The 17122-nt window shown below is 36.8% G+C and overlaps 2 protein-coding genes across 8 annotated transcripts in view; one reads left to right on the forward strand and one right to left on the reverse strand.

The window, feature by feature from the left end:
* The window catches only part of top2b (DNA topoisomerase II beta), a 54552-nt gene extending 40795 nt beyond the window's left edge, over positions 1 to 13757 (forward strand). The window contains exons 26-36 of one of the 2 annotated variants that reach the window (XM_062957199.1): positions 195 to 350; positions 765 to 848; positions 1625 to 1826; positions 3202 to 3342; positions 5094 to 5255; positions 8207 to 8423; positions 8978 to 9057; positions 9463 to 9573; positions 10679 to 10801; positions 12899 to 12996; positions 13275 to 13757. In XM_062957199.1, the coding sequence (XP_062813269.1) occupies positions 195 to 350; positions 765 to 848; positions 1625 to 1826; positions 3202 to 3342; positions 5094 to 5255; positions 8207 to 8423; positions 8978 to 9057; positions 9463 to 9573; positions 10679 to 10801; positions 12899 to 12996; positions 13275 to 13436 (1536 nt within the window). In that variant the 3' untranslated portion in view covers positions 13437 to 13757. Of the gene's footprint in view, positions 1 to 194; positions 351 to 764; positions 849 to 1624; positions 1827 to 3201; positions 3343 to 5093; positions 5256 to 8206; positions 8424 to 8977; positions 9058 to 9462; positions 9574 to 10678; positions 10802 to 12895; positions 12997 to 13274 lie in introns of both variants that reach the window. The other variant, XM_062957198.1, reaches the window with a different exon arrangement.
* A 52-nt stretch (positions 13758 to 13809) lies between these two features.
* rarb (retinoic acid receptor beta) overlaps positions 13810 to 17122 on the reverse strand; it is a 436563-nt gene continuing 433250 nt past the window's right edge. For all 6 annotated transcript variants that reach the window (XM_062957200.1, XM_062957204.1, XM_062957202.1 and 3 more), the window contains one exon: positions 13810 to 15255. In XM_062957200.1, the coding sequence (XP_062813270.1) occupies positions 15056 to 15255 (200 nt within the window). In that variant the 3' untranslated portion in view covers positions 13810 to 15055. The remainder of the gene's footprint in view (positions 15256 to 17122) is intronic.

The following is a 17122-nucleotide window of genomic DNA, read 5'->3' on the forward strand; positions in this document are numbered from 1 at the left end:
GGATTTTTCTTCTTGTTTTTCTAGCATCAGACTTAACATAGCTAGTGTGTATTTGGAAATGTTTTTAAAAGCATGAGTCTCCCATCTTTATGTCATCAGTAAAAGTTGTGTTTTAGCAAGATACAGAGTGGGAATATGTACCTTTTTTTGCTTTAGCAATGATATAATAGCATAAGTAATTTGACATTTTATAGGCAGCAGAAGAGGAAGAAATGCAGAATCTGAATGATGACAGTTCCTCCTCCTCAGGATCTACCTCAGGCCCAGATTTTAACTACATTTTAAATATGTCTTTGTGGTGTCTTACTAAAGAGAAAGTAGAAGACATCATTAAGCAGCGAGATTCAAAAGTAAGTATCTTTCCAATTTGGACCTAATTTCTCATCAGTCTTAGAGGAGGCGTCTTTATCGCTGGAATGACTGCAATATTTAATTATAAGTGTTTGGGGGTTTTTTGGTCAGGTTTGTGCTTGTAATCTCTGAGTATTTGAGAAAACATTTTATAAGAAAAATAATTGGTGAAGATTCTTGTACAAAGATAGCTTATGGTTACAATAAGAAGAGAATCGGAGAACAATAGAGTTGGAAGAGACCATATGGGCCATTCATGTCCAACCCCCATCATGCAGGAAAGGCACAATCAAAGCACCCCTGACAGATGGCTATCCAGTTTTGTTTTAAAGACATCAGCTTATCTTGAATTTTCAGAATGTGTTCATTAATTCACAATTTCTTACTATATTTATTATCTTTTATGTTTTTAGGGAAAGGACCTCAATGACCTCAAGAGAAAATCTCCCTCGGATCTGTGGAAAGAAGATCTAGCAGCTTTTGTAGAAGAGCTTGATGTATGCTGTTTTATGTTCATACCTATGTATACATCAAGAAGTAGGGTCTTAGTTTAGTTTAGGCAGGTAGTTTGAGGGTATTGATAATTTGTTGGAAACAAGTGAAAGGGGAATCAGTGTAATTTGAAAGTTGTGATACATTTTTAAAAGTGTTACATTGAAGGAAAGGCTAGAATTCTGGAGGCTTCCAAAGCTTATTGAGCCTACAGTGTTTTTGTAGGTTAAAGGCAAAAGTGTGTGTGTGTTGAAACAAAAGATTTTCAAGTGATGTGATGCAGATACTATTCTCACAAACAGAGACTGCCTTGAGTCCCCACGAGGAGATAGGGTGGGATATAAATAAAGAAGAAGAAGATTATTATATTATTATTATTATTATTATTATTATTATTATTATTATTATTATTATTATTATTATTATTACTACTACTACTACTATTATTATACTGCTGGGATGCATGAGACTTGTTTCATTATGAATTATCACCATGTATTTCACTTCTAGGGGTTCTTTATAGCCTAGTAAGGAATTCTGTATAGCATTAAAGGGGCCTTCTACACTGTGACATAATCCAGAATATCAAGTCAGATAATCCACACTATCTGCTTTGAACTGGATTATTTGAGTCTACACTGCCATATTATCCAGTTCAAAGCAGATAATCTGAATTTTTACAGCTGTGTAGAAGGGGCCTAAGTGTCCACTTTGACCCATCGTATTTGTGCTAGACTTCAGAACCTTTTTACATTTTACTTTCATCTTCATATATTATTAGAAAGTAGAAGCTCAGGAAAGAGAGGATGTCCTTGCAGGAATGGTTGGCAAACCTATAAAAGGCAAAGTTGGTAAACCCAAAATGAAGAAACTTCATTTAGAAGAGACTATGCCATCACCTTTTGGCAGGAGAATAGTCCCACAGATTACTTCTGCTATGAAAGCTGACGCCAGCAAGAAACTGCTAAAAAAAAAGAAGGCAAGTCGTTTTGATTTGTTCATCTTATGTGCTTGCTCATAATATCTTATTTTTGCTTGACTGTGCAACTTCCTGTGTTTTATAATCAAAATAGTTCAGTTCACAATGTGATAAAGAAGCAACAAAAACAAACCAATATAACAAGGAAGGAAATACCTTAATATACCCTCGCAAGTGTTTTAATGCTTGAGTAAAAGCGAGCAACTAAATTGCAAGGGAAATACTGTTCCATGTTTTGGAATATATCGTATAGTCACTTTTTTGGACATTTTGAGCTATATGGTCACTCTGTAGGCAGTAAAGCTTAGTGTTTGCTCATCTGCTGGGAGGATGCAGAAAAAAGCCACAGAAAGCCACAGGACTCTTAAACCAATTGAAATTTCTGGATTTTCAGGCCCACTTCAGGCACATTTGAAGTTATTTAACTTGGAAATTAGCTACCATCTTTCCTGTTGTGACACACACACACATCCCCGAAGCGTTTAGGCATTTTTTAAAAAAAGTTTTCTTCCTCATGCCCTCCCTATGCTGCACATGGGACTGCTTGTCACAAGGCAAGTAGTTCGATCAAACCAAAACACTGCAGAGTCTTTTATCTCTTTTAGCAGAGATTTACAAGTCCATGACCTTGTTGCCCGCTTACTGTTTTAATAAGACACTTTAACTCTGGCTTTCATCCAGACTCACACTGGAGACTTTAATCTTGACTAGTTGCTTATGTACAGCTATTTACATATCAAAATTCCCTCATCTGCTATTAGTATAAGCGAATATATACTCACAGCAACAACACAACAAGAAGCGATGATAGTGGTGAGAGATCCCTATGGCGAGAGATCCTCATGGCAAGAGAGCGTAATTGTCTGCCACTTACTTTTATACCCATAGGATTCTCGCCATCAAACAGGGACAACAGTGAATTACGTAGCCCTTGTAATAACTGTCACCTGGTCATGACTCAACTTCTTTTCTGTCCCCCTAGTTCCACATCACCACTTGCTTAAACCTTTCAGTGGAATGTGCTGTAACCACATGTCTATTAGAATTATGTCTATTTTCCCAACAGTAATGCAAAATGGAGTTAACAGACAATGCATTTCTTTCTAACAGAGCATTATCTACCTAACATGAACATTATATTTAAGCATCCCTCCATACATTTTATATAATCTTCTGCGAACATTTCTGTTCAACAGCTTTGGCAGTTGGAGAGTTTGAGAGTTTTATGTAGCATTTAACATTTTATACTTTTAAAAGTTTTGTTAAATGAAGTTTTCCTGAAGGCCATGACTTAAATTGAGATTATTTCTCAGTTTGCATCCCTTTTTAACCACAGCACTAATTTCACTTACTTTGTTTTTGATTTTATTTCTAGGGAGAACTCGATACTATAGCAATAAAACTGGAATTTGATGAGGAATTTGGTGTGCCCCCTGTAGAAGGTCCAGGGGAAGATATGCTCAATGCCTCTGTCCCAGTGATTAAGACACCTAAACCTAAGAGAGAAAAGAAGGATCCTGGTAAGTAAACAGCAGGTGACCTCAATTTTTATGAAGAACCATCAACTTATTGCATGAAGTAATTCACATGAAGAGTGACATATAAAAAAGTACCTTGCTCACATTTGAATATTCTTTAAAAAAAGAACTATAATTGATATGCATGTTCAGCATGCAGAATTTATTGCAGTCTCTGAAGCAGTTCTAACTTTGTGATAGCTCTGCTTATAAAGAGTATAAAAGATGTGAGGAACCTCAATGAGACTTTAGGAAGACCTGTATCTCCTAACCATATTCTCTTCAGCCGATGTGATGTTTAGAGTATAGGCCTCACTCTTGGCACAATTAGATTCCCAATGTCTTTGTCGGGGACTCACCTTATTTATTTATTTATTTATTTATTTATTTATTTGCAGTATTTATATTCCACCCTTCTCACCCCGAAGGGGACTCAGAGCGGATTACAATGAACACATATATGGCAAACATTCAATGTCAACAGACAAACAACATATATAGACAGACACAGAGGCATTTAACATTTTTTTTCCAGCTTCACGATTCCGGCCACAGGAGGAGCTGTTGCTTCACTGTCCACTAGTGGCTGTACTTCCTCATTCCTTTCCTCGTGTTTTGCTGGCAGGTTTTTTTTATGATGTTGTAAATTAGTTAAATTAGCCTCCCGCATAAAGCGTACCTAAATTTCCCTACTTGACAGATGTAACTATCTTTCGGGGCTGCATAGATCAACAGCAAGCCGGGCTATTTTATGGTTGGGGGCTTAACCCGACCCGGGCTTCGAACTCATGACCTCTCGGTCAGTAGTGATTTATTGCAGCTGGTTACTAGCCAGCTGCGCCACAGCCCGGCCCTGCAGGTTCTCCTGGATTGGTAAAGGGAACATATGGCCTTAACAGCTTAACAGGATGTGGCTTGACTTGCACCACCTCCTTTTAGATCAGGAAAGGCACTCATTCATTCATAGGCGATCTCTCTTGGCTGAGTATGATTGTCTTCCAAGGTTAGATTCTTGGTGGTGGGTCCGTAAATGATAGTGGAGACCTATTCTGGATCCACATGGTCTTTCACAATGAGAACATAGATGTCCAAGTTGAAGGCGGTCACAACAAAGGTTTGCTTGATACGCTTTCTTCTAGGAAAGGCGGGTGATGCCCTGAAGCAGATGAGTGGTGAAGGAAACACTCCTTTTAATCCACGTGTCTTCCCATATCAAGAAAGGTTTTGGAAGACAAAACGTGGCTGGAAATTTTGCATTTATCAGTGATCGGAGATGATAGATGGATGTACAGATAGGATGAACAGTTGGTCTCCACATTTGCAGATTTGATTATTCAGAGATTTTATGAAAGTTTCTCTCTAAGAATCACTAGGCCCTACAGTCCGACTCCATGGTAACTTCTCAAGATACTCCAGTTATAATCCATTCAAAATCAATTATAGAGTCATACTGGAGAATCCAAGTATTCCTAGAGAGCTGTTATGTCAGTTTACAAAATAGTAATTCTGTTGCACTGTCCAATACACATTTTGGTGTCTCAACTATTAGACCTGTTTCTGGGTATTCCAAAAATGGCACTGGCTTTCCCTGTCAGCTCTAGTTTTTGAGATGCAGAACATAGCCATCTACCAGTCTTCATTTGCTTGATAAGGGTTCATATGACTTAATAAAAAATTTTTCATGTATATGATGAGGTAATCACTATGTTATAAAAGATACCCTCTACAATACTTTAAACTTAATTGTGTTTTAGCTACGAGAGTGAGAAGAACACCATCTACCACCCCAAAGTCCAGTACAAAAAAAATAAAGAAACGAAATCCATGGTCAGATGATGAATCTAAGTCTGAAAGTGACTTAGAGGAAAATGAACCTGTGATTATTCCAAGAGATTCGTTGCTTAGAAGAGCTGCAGGTAATAAATGGATTTTAAAAACAATCTAAAACATGCTTTAAACTTTAATGTTGTGAATGAACCAGATTCAGAAAATATGGCTGAGATACTACACTGTCAATGTGACTATAAAGGAGCTCCATCATAGTTATATCTGTTGATGCCACCCCTCCAAAAACATTCCCTTTCAACCTGACAGAAGTTTTTTTTCCAAAGCACTGGAGATCTAGTTGGTGCAAAATGTCTCTTAAAATGTTTTTGAGTGTATTTTCCAAAGAGATAAAATCATGGAGTTCAAGTTTCATTTTTTAAAGAAAATGTATTTACATGTCGTTAGGTACTCTAATGAGTGATTTCACTAAAATGTATTAATTTCAACTTAGCAGCAAAAGCTGAAGCAGTAAAACCTGTTTTGCTGGAAAACATGCATCCAAGAAAGAATATTCCAAGGAAGAGGCAGCTATATCAGAGGCAACAAATCAAAGTGATTTTAATCTGTGCAGTGAATCTGATTTGGGTACCATTTTATGCTGAGAACTTTAAGCCACTTTTTAGCCACCAATCGCATGTATTTGTTTATTATTAATTTAAATACAGTAGAGTCTCACTTATCCAACACTCGCTTATCCAACGTTTTGGATTATCCAACACATTTTTGTAGTCAATGTTTTCAATACATTGTGATATTTTGGTGCTAAATTCGTAAATACAGTAATTACTACATAGCACTACTGCGTATTGAACTACTTTTTCTGTCAAATTTGTTCTATAACATGATGTTTTGGTGCTTAATTTGTAAAATCATAACCTAATTTGATGTTTAATAGGCTTTTCCTTAATCCCGCCTTATTATCCAACATATTTGCTTATCCAACATTCTGCCGTCCCATTTATGTTAGATAAGTGAGACTCTACTGTATATGAATTTTTGAGACAGTTTCAACATGCTCAGACTATATCAACAGGACATAAATGCCAGGAAGGGCATAGTAGTAGAAATAATTATCATCAGCATGAAAACACACTTGAAAGAAATTTGCTCAAGAGATTTCAAAAGCCTGTATAAGTAAAAAAAATCCTTACTATCTAAAAATAGGGAGGTCTCAAGATAAACTGGTGTACTGGCAAGTTGCAACCAATAAAATTCACTGCAAAGAGGCGTTTCTTATCGTATTAATTTGAATATGATTTATCAACCTGGTTGAAGTGGAGGCAGAGCTGTTCTTAGAAGAATAAGTGGCCTGTTTTTGTATATTCTAGGTTGCTTTATGCTAAAACCTGACTGATTATTCAGAAAGTATGGTTACTTGTATTTGGCTTATAGTTAAATCCTTCTATTGGTTAGAGACTATCCAGCTAGATTGGTTCACCTGAACAAAAGTATTGTTGTCATAACCATAAGACATTTGGTTATGGTATGCCATACAGGATTATGTAGTGGGCATGGCACTGACAGATGAACACAGAACTGTGTAGTGACCAAAGGTTTTATTGGCATGCAATAAAGGTCAATTGCCTCTGTTCTGTGGGAAAAGAAGTAAAAGGTATTCCAGGCACTGGGAATAAGAGATCAATGTCTTTTATGACCCTGGGTACAATTAGTGTGTGTGCCCTTTAAATATTGGGCCTTAGAGTAACATTTTTTGGTCTGAACAATAAATGTTTTGGTATTGGCATAGCTTCTGTGTTGTGTTTATGAGAATCCTTTGGAATAAAGCATCTCTCAAGTAGAAACACATCTGGTGCAGAAAGGAACCTGAGCAGAATAGAGAGAAAACTAGTGTGGAGATGTTTTGTGTGAGACCTTCATAGTACTGCTGGGGCTGCTGTGATTTTATATATTTTTATGGATTTAATCTGAATTGTTTTTAAATCTAATGATGTTTACTGCTGTTTTAATATTTGTATAATTGTATATTTTAAATGGTATTGTGATGCTTTTAATGTTCGCTGCCTTAGGTCTCTTTATGGAGAGAAAAAGTGGGATAATAATAATAATAATAATAATAAACAATAATAATAATAGTAAAGGTAAACGTTTTCCCCTGACATTAAGTCTAGTCGTGTCCGACTCAGGACTGGTGCTCATCTCCATTTCTAAGCCGAAGAGCTTGTGTTCTCTGTAGACACCTCCAAGGTCATGTGGCCAGCATGACTGCATGGAGCACCTTTCCGCTGGAGTGGTACCTATTAATCTACTCACATTTGCATGTTTCCGAACTTCTAGGTTGGCAGAAGCTGGGGCTAACAGCATGAGCTCACCCCATTCTCTCTCCTCTTCCAATTCTTCCTTTGTCCTGATTTTACATTGATTGCTGCAAAATGAATTCAAAGTACAGGTTGAAAGGTTGAATTGCCAACCTTTCAGTCAGCAAGTTCAGCTGCTCAGTTGTTTAACCCGCTGTGCCATTGGGGGCTCCAATAATAATAATAATAATAATAATAATAATAATAATAATAATAATAATAATAATAATGTTATCCAATACAACAGCCAGAAGAGTGTCTGCTGTGGACTCGCCTTGTTGTGTTTCAAGTAATAATGTTAAAAGCAGGACCACTGGATCTAGATATTCTTTCCTACAGAAATCTCAAAGTCTCCACTCCTTATAGTCCCCTGTAAATTTATTTTACAGTCTTTTGCTTGGAGTGCCTAACTCAGTTTCACCAAGGTGGATTTGTTGAGGTTTGTATGTGCGTTCACCAAAATACAACTAGATAGCCTTCTGTAAAATAGATTGCAGCGTAATTTATATCTTCAGTGATTGTAGAGTATAAGCATATCTTTATGGTTGCCACCTAATCTTTTTCAATTATAATGGAGGAAATGAAATTTTATTTTTCATCTTTACTTATATTGTGCAGAGCTCATTGTCTTAGGACACATAGGAATATCTTCCCCATTTTCATATTGGGAAATGTACAGCATAAAACAACATTCAAATATTGAGATGGATCATTTTTTTTCACAGCTGAAAGGCCCAAGTACACCTTTGATTTTTCGGAAGAGGAAGATGCTGATGGTGATGGTGATGACGATGAAGATGCCAATGAAAATAATGATCTAGATGACCTGAAATTAAAAACATCTCCAATTATCAATGACAGAGAGGATGAATTTGTGCCCTCAGATGGCCTTGAAAAGGATGAATATGACTTTTCTCCCGTCAAATCAAAACCTTCTCCAGAGTCAGTATAGTAACTTTAGGATAATATTTCGCTTAGTATCTGGCAAGCAATGCATAGTTTTCACTGATATCAAAACCGAAAATGGTAACAATGAAAGGGGTGGACCATATATATTAAATGTCAGAAGATCTCCCATATTTCTAACAAATCAGGGGATGTGATTATTTGCCTCTTAGCACATGATTCGTTCTTCATAGAGTGCCTATTGTTCTACCATGTTGATCTTTTAAAATCCCAGGGTACATAGCTTGAAACATTTGTTATTAGAAAGCTCTATCTCCTCTGCTCTCCATACTACAAGCATTCATTGTAGACATTCTCAGTAGACTGGGCCTTAAGAGCACAAAGCTTTGCACAATAGCTTACCAGGTCCTGCTTGTATTCAGATGTGTATACACAAAAATTGAGACTGTGATGCTCCAGTATGCATAACTGATGAGCTGCATTTGAGTGGTCTTTAGTATGGTTGTGTAGAGGTGTTTTCTTTCTAAGTGCAGCTAATGCTTTCAGCATATACAGTACAACGTATTTTCAATGTCAATTTTTACAAATAGGAAGGTTTCTCCAGAGAAAACCAGTCAAGACTTTGGCCACCTGTTTGCATTTCCTTCTTATTCTCGGAAAGCCAACATTGGTAAGTACACAAGTTACAGTAGCCAGCATTTCAAATAGATAAGTAAGAATGGCATTGAACTGGATTCTAAGTATCTAACCTACTTTATATCCTAGCTAGCTTCAGTATTTGGCAATGTCTGAGTTAGATCTTTTGTAATACTACTTATTAGAAATAGTCATTGTCTAGTTTTGGATGTTAGAGATACATTGGGCTCTCTGGATGTCGGATACACTGGGTTTTGGATGTGGGTGAACTGCAACTCCCATCATTCTCAGTCTCTTCCCCCACCCCCAAACCCTGACAATAATTTAAGTTGGTCATGATAGATATGCATGCCAGGCTTGATCCAGATCCATTGCCGGTGGGGTTCACAGTTTCATTTTTGTGTGAGAACTGACATATCAAATTTTTGGTGCTGTTTAGATACATCAAAGTTTGACAGTGATGAGGAAGATTCAGCACCCGTTTTCTCGTCGTCGTTTTCCCAGAAACCAACGGAGAAACCCTCAAGTAAACCTGTAGTCGCTAAAAAAGGCATGTGTCTTGATTTTTTCCACATTATTGTACTCCACTTAAATGTTGTCTAGTGGCCCTTTATAGCTAAAATACACATTACTGGCCATAATAATGTGTAGAGCAGAGCTCATAATTGTTCGCAGGGCGGACAAGCTGTGACCCGAATAGATAAATCTCCACACTTTTTCAATTTGTGTGAACATGCATCCAGAAAACGGAGGTGACATCAGCATTGGATCAGTGGACTATTTTGTTTGCTGATTAGCATTGCTCTTTTTGTGTAGGTGTCTGTCCTTGTTCGTTTCTTTTTGTCTTTATATTTTGTTACCTGTAATAGGCCTTTAGTAGTAGGGTAGTATTAGTAGCAATTAAAATCTAGGTAATTAGTTCTTTTAAAAAGAAATGTATGCAATTTTTGTAAACATGTTTTTGTTTTTTGTGTGTTTATTATCTTAAAATCAAAATTATTTTTAAAACTGATTGGATAAGTGGCAGGATATTTCTGCATTTGAAGACACAAGATGAGTGGATCAGTTATAAACTTGATGTATTTTAGTATTTGCTTTAATTAGATTTTTTTCCCATTGTTACACAAAGTTATACTCAAATGTTCATCTGTAAGACATAGATTTTATTTATCAGAAAGAGCATAAAATAAATATCCAGTATTATATTTCATTAGTGAAAATAAGGCTGGGTCTTATATTAATTTTTGCTCCAAAAGATATATTAGAGCTTATTTTCAAGGGATGTCTTATTTTTTCATGTACAACGATCCATGTTTATTCATGTAAAAAAATCTGCATTTATTCAAATACTGTATATACTCAAGTATAAGCTGACCCAAATATAAGCTGGCCAGGATCCTCACTCAAGTATAAACCGAGGGGGGCTTTTTTACCCCTAAAAAGGGCTGGAAAACTCGGCTTATACTCAAGTATATACGGTATGAAAAAAAAGGAAAAAGTGTGAGCTATGCTATGAAATACGGTATTTTGTTTGTATATGTTGATGTATAGAGAGGATTAAGAAAGACCTCTGTTGAGTTTTCATGTTGGTGATGCTCCTCTCAGGAAGGAAAATGGATTGATTATAGAAATATATTTATTGATTATGCTTGCAGCAAAATTAGCATCAGACACCCCACCGAAGCAGAAAAAACCTCCTAAACCCAAGAAGGTGGAAATAATAAACTCTGATTCAGAATCAGAATTTGGTCTTCCAAAGAAGATTGTGACTCCCAAAGGTAAGAGTTGTGGCATTACTATGAATTCATGAGGTTTATATAACTATGAATACAGAGGTTTCCACAATTGAATTTCATGTCACTATGCAGTTCAATTAGATTATTGCTCTTGTGAGGAAACAGGGAATGGGGAGAAAATGAGTTGTGCTTTTTTTGGTCTACTTTAAAGCATAATGTTGATTTTCATTTTTGAGATACTGTCCAGTAACAAGTACTTTGTTGGTCGTTTTCTGATAAAGTAGAACAATACAATATGAAGATACAGTGTGGGAATAAAATATAAAGCAAATTGAAACACCAGCACCAGAGAACAGCAGATCTAAAAAGTTTTAAACATAAGACTGAAAAGCCTAGAAAAAATAGAAAGGTCCTCACTTTCTACTGAAAATGACATAACAGAAGTGCCAAGCAAATAGAGCGTTCCATAACTTTGGTGTCTTCATTGAAAGAGCTCTTTCTATTAGTGACCCATTACTACATTTGGGTTCTAGAGATCTCAATTTCAGTTTTTTTTAACTGCCTTGCTACATTTGAAGATATTTTCAGGAAACCTTGTCATAAGCTAATTAGGTCTTTAAAGGTTAATTGAATAGAGTCCAAAAATAAACTGGAAACCAATATAGATGCCAAAAGCATAGGACTGTACCAGGAATCTTGATGCCTTTTTTTGGACCAGATGAAGTTTCCTTATCATCAGAGGCAGACCCAAATATATTGCACACTGCCATATTGCAAAGAACAGATTACTGCATTGCAGATGACTAAAGGATTTCAGAACATTTGTATCACAACTCCCATCAGTCCTAGTCCTGATATCTAATGGCAAGGAATACAGGATGCTGTAATTATTATGATTATTATTATTATTATTAATAATAATAATATAAAGTGACATGATGGGCGGGATTTGGCCTGCTGGCCTTGGGTTTGACACGTACGCTCTAAACTATAATCCTGATCCTTTTGATCCCTACCTAGATTGAGCCTGTATATAAGTCCCCATCCAACTGCTTTCCACACCCAACACTAATCCTAAACATTCAGTGTAATACATGAAAGATTTGTGTAGTGCCCTCTCAGGAAGATCTTTGTGTTTCCCGGTTCAATAGTTCATGTGCTTTGCTCCTGTGGATATAACAGAATTTCCTTTTTCACATTAGCAGCATGAAGAGAATTTGTAGAGTTGTTTGTGAATTTGATGAAAAATACTTTTGAGAGTGTGAATTATAGGAAAGCGAGGCAGGTGACTAAAGGAAAGTAGGCATTCAGTCGATCAATGTTTACTTTTCTTATTGTGAATTCAGCTTTAATTTGAAAGCCTGTGCACAAATGCAAGAGGATAAAAGTTGTAATAACTTAGTGAGTCGAGATGCTGGATTAAAGTAGGACCATGCTTGTGTTTCTTTACAAAAAGGTCTAATGTCCAGGATTTTATTATAGTGATAGCTGTAAATAGCTAGAAAAAACAAGGGAGCATTGTAGCTGTTGGTTGGCTCAGTAATGAAAGAAAGGATTACTTCATCTGCAGCATTTTGGTCCAAAAATGAGATTCCTGTGAAACAAAACATAATTTGAGTTTCATAGTTAAAGTCTTGTTTGTTGGTTGAAGATACTGGCCCACTAAATTGGTAGCATTCCCTTTCAGTTTGCACCAATACAAAGAGCTGATAGGTGAAGATCTGGTCTTGGAAGTTTCTTGAAAAGAAAAAAGTTAATTATGGAGCATTCTTTCTTATTGCTTCTTCTTTCTGACTTCAGTGTAAGTCACGAACCTTACATTGAAAAGTTGCTTATATCCTATTACAGTGTAGGGCAGGCATGGAAATACTTCAGCCGTCCAGGTGTTTTGGGCTTCAATTCCCAGAAATCCCAGCCAGCTTACTGGCTGTTAGGAATTGTGGGAGTTGATGTCCAAAACACCCGGAGGGCCAAAGTTTGCCCATGCCTGATGTAGAGGCTCTTTCAGTATATGTAAATAAATGTACAATTCTTGTAAAAAGTTGCCATTTAAATACTTCCAGTTCCATCACATTTTTCCCCAAGCCTATAAAGGAACTTTTAGATGTAGCAATAATTTCCTTTTATTATATTTAGTAGGAAAAGGCAGGGGAGCGAAGAAAAGGAAAGCATCTGGTTCTGAAAACGAAGGTGAATACAATCCTGGGAAGAAAACTCCCAAGACACCGCCTAGCAAGGTAATATCCTGAAAGTCCTTTTTTTTAAAACACTAATTGCAAAAAAGTATAAACACTTTTATGTTACTAGTCAAATACAATATTCAGTACATTGTAACTTGTTCAGTGAAGGTGAATGTTCTTTTTTGTCTTTATTTTGTTTTCTTGACCTGTGTCTTGAAGTAGGGATTTTGAAATCTGGATTTTGTAGAACCAAACCATTGCTGCTACTTAAAATCAAAGCAGCATATGTGGGATCTTTGCTCATAACTTTTTTTTTTTAAATGTATTTCAAACAGAAAATGAAGAAAGCTTCCTTTGAACCCGACTCGGATGTAGACATCTTCCCCTCAGACTTTGCCTCTGAAGCCGCTTCCACGCCACGAACGGGTCGGGCTCGAAAAGAAGTGAAATATTTTGCAGAGTCTGATGACGACGACGATTTTGCTATGTTTAATTAATTACGTGCCCGAGGAGCACCCAAACTTCCAACAAAATACCTTACGTTGTCCTTTTTGTCCCTTTCTGTCGCAGACTTTTTGTACATTTGACTTATTTTATGTGATGATGTAATTGATGGTTTTTATTATCGTGTGTAGGCATTTAACATTTTGTTCTGACACCTACAGTTTTAATGCTCTTTTTTACTCATTGAAATGTCATGTATTTGTCTGATGACCGGCTTGTAGAAATGTTCTAGAAAGCTGTGCAAAAGCACACATTTTAACTGTCAAACCTGCTTTTTGAAATGAAGTTTAAACATTAAAAAAAATTATAAAAGAGTTTCCGTGTGTTGTGGAGGCTTCTAGGAAAGACACTTCTTTTGACACGGGGTTAAAATAAATATATTTTTTATTCTTTGCCAGGAGATTTCCATGGAAAAAGGTAAACAGTATATGAACATAGAAAGCATTGTTAAACAATCTCAATGTACAAACAGAGCCAGTGAAAGTACATCACAGACTTGCTAGAATATATATAAAAAAAATCCACTAGTGCTTTTAAATGAAACCTAAGAAACTGACACTTTTAAAAAACGGTAACCACTCTACCACATTTTCCACTCTGTTTTATGGTGATTACTTAACAAAGTCTTCGAGGCAGGTGCCCTCCTCTGCTTTTGGGTCCCCTTCCAGTGGCGGAGAGGAGAGGAGGATTGTGGGCCGGAGAAAGGGTCTTCTCTCCAGAGTCGCTTTTCACTAGTGTCACCAACTCAGAGGTAGTGATTATGCCCAGTCATCATGATCCCATGAAGATTTTTTCCCCTAATAGCTTGTGAACCAATAAACAAAATAGTACATTGTAACACTGGAAAGTGTTTCTGCCTTGAAGGCTAAAACCCAAGTAAAATCTTTTCGTATTTTTTAAATGCAGAGAGGTCAACCAAGTAATAAACCCCTTTGTAACTCTTAAAGTGACATTAACAGCGGGACAAATTACATCCAAATAACTGATCTGGCAGTTACACTTACACAGAAGCTTCTTCTGCTAGTGCAGCGAATTTCTTTGTATCTTTTTGCTGGAAAAGAAGGAAATACAAACCGAGGCCAGTAAAAAAGAGCAGCGACAAGATTTCATCCTAACTAAATCAGAACATCCATCTTAGAACTTTATAAGTTGTCCATTTTATAAGCAAGATGCCTGGGTTGTTTAATGTATGCCAAAAAAAAAAAAAAGGAAAGCACCGAACATCCAGTATAGAAAGTACAGGCCCATATATTTGTATGTACAAGTCAGCAGAGAGGGACAACCACAATTTTAATCACTTGTTTGAGATCGGTCTTGTCACCTTGCAGTCTTTGGGGGGGGGGGGGATGTTCAGAAGTTAAAAAAAAAACCTGAAGCTTAGCTAGTTTCTTGTTTCATGAAATAGCTGGTTTAGTGTTTCAACAGTTTGTGGTTTCTACTTAAGCTGCAAGGCATGTGTGTATAATATACCTATCATAGATACATATGGAAAGTTCTTGGTCCTTGTTGCATTTTAATGGCTGTGTAAAGTCCAGAAAGCAAGCAGCACTAACAACAATTCTTGCCTGTCGTCCCTGTTCAGAGCAGGTTGGGAATGTCACTGGAGCCTGTCTTATTGCACCAGTGGGGACTGACTGGCATGACTGGTATTATCCACTGAGCTTGGGGAGATGCTGGGGCTGTGGTCTGCCATTGTCCCGGTTGAACTTGGGGTCAGGGGCTCATGCCCTTCAGAGTTCTCCAACATTTCCTGGATAAGAGGTGGCATGGATCCAGGGATTTCCAATTTCAGGGTAATAACACGTTCAGCACCTTTTAAAGACAGAAAACGACATTATTACCTACTGCAATCAGGCTTTTTAAATGAGAACACAGATAGCTCCCACAAGACAAGGAACTCAGATAATCCACATTTGTTTTATTATTTTGTGGCATGGATGCTTTATGGAGCTAGCTGTATATTTGCATTAGAGTTGCTTAAGGAAGGCAAGCCCTTTCTATAATCTGAAGTATGTCAAATGTCAGCTCCCTGTCACTGCTTCTTAAACTGTGGGTCCCACACCGCAAATGGGACCTCTTAGCTCAATGTTGGGGTCCTGAAAAAAATAGCAACATTGTCTAGTGGCTGTTTTAGACATTGACATGAATCTGTTGTGTACTCTGTGGACTCTGCAGAAGATGCTTCAGATGTACTTCATAAAAAGGAAAACCTGTTTAGCAAACCTTGCAAATGCTGATTTGTTATCAGTAAATGTTTGATTTTCAAACCCATCTTATATAACTATATACCCAGGGTCACGTAAAAATTTCTCAGGCCAAAAGGAATTCTGAGTGGAAATGTTGAAGCCCTGCTTGTTTTTAAGTATAGCACCATAGCACAAAGTTATTAAACACTGAAACCATAGTGCAAAGGTTAAACACTAATGTGCTGAAACTCTCTTTAGTAGCCTACAAACACAAACTTATTTTCATGTCTGAGAAGCATCATAATGCTTAGCTGAAGAAAAACAGGCTCTGCATTAACATTATTAGAGATTTCACCTTCAAAATACTAAAGTGGGCTTTATGCAGTGAATAGTCAGGTGTGCTCTTAAAAATTATTCATGATATCTCTGTAGTTTACTGAATGAAGATGAGCAACAATTATAGCTGTAACATTTCAGTTGCTCGGTTCCTATTTCTGTGATATCTCTGCTTGACAATAAACAGAGATGAATAAAGCGGAAAAATCAGCTTCAATTCTGTGAAGAATTAGACATGTTCAAAGTCAAGAAAACAGTTTGAAAACTGATAATGCTCTTCGCAAAGAAAACCAATAGTGAAATTTTACTCTTACAGTTTTGTGAGAAACAGTAAATGCTTGAATTAAGTGGAAAGGATATTCGAGAGAAAAACCTCATGAGCTTAATGAATTAGCCTCTAATTTAGTGGTGCAGAGTGATTCATTGTTTCTCATTGTATAGACGGGTTTTGAAGTTTATCCACTTAAGATAGTCTCTGAGGAGGCGTTGGAGAGCAACAATTCATAAGAGCACAATGTAGAATCCCACAGATATCCTGTAGGCACATTCAAACAGCATAGATCAATAATACTGCCCTTCTGTGGCATCTTTTGACTTACTTCTCTTGACACTTGAGGGTAATCTTATAATTTGTTTTTGCAATTTGCCATCACATTGACTTTGATTTATGTTAGCCCTATGAATGAGAGGCCTCCAAGATCCGCAGTCATCAACTACTCTCCTCAGATGTCTTAAAAGGAGACTTATTTCTTGTAAACCAAAAATGAGAAAAACTAACATGTTCTAGGATACACAGCATGAAGCCGGACAATCACTACATATTGAGAATTCATTGCCTTGCAACATATTTAATTTATCCAAGTGGGAAATACATTCCTGAATCATTTTAAGGAATGGGGATGAGGGTTGTGTCTTGTAGGAAAACCCAGAAAAAATCTTGTGGCAAGTAGAACAAGCTTTATTTAGCAGAAGCCTTTGTGACTTGCATTGAACTGCAGCCCACATAAAAACTTTACATTTTGAATGTGTTACAATAGGCTTTGTTACGTTTCCTGCCAAACCTTTCTTTGCTTCCACGGAAATATAAACTATCTACCTTTATGGTCCGAGTACAATGAAATGTGCTTAATTGACAGGGTCTGTAACCATGGGTATTG

This window comes from Anolis carolinensis, chromosome 6 (genome assembly GCF_035594765.1).
Source record: "Anolis carolinensis isolate JA03-04 chromosome 6, rAnoCar3.1.pri, whole genome shotgun sequence".
Lineage (NCBI taxonomy): Eukaryota > Metazoa > Chordata > Lepidosauria > Squamata > Dactyloidae > Anolis > Anolis carolinensis.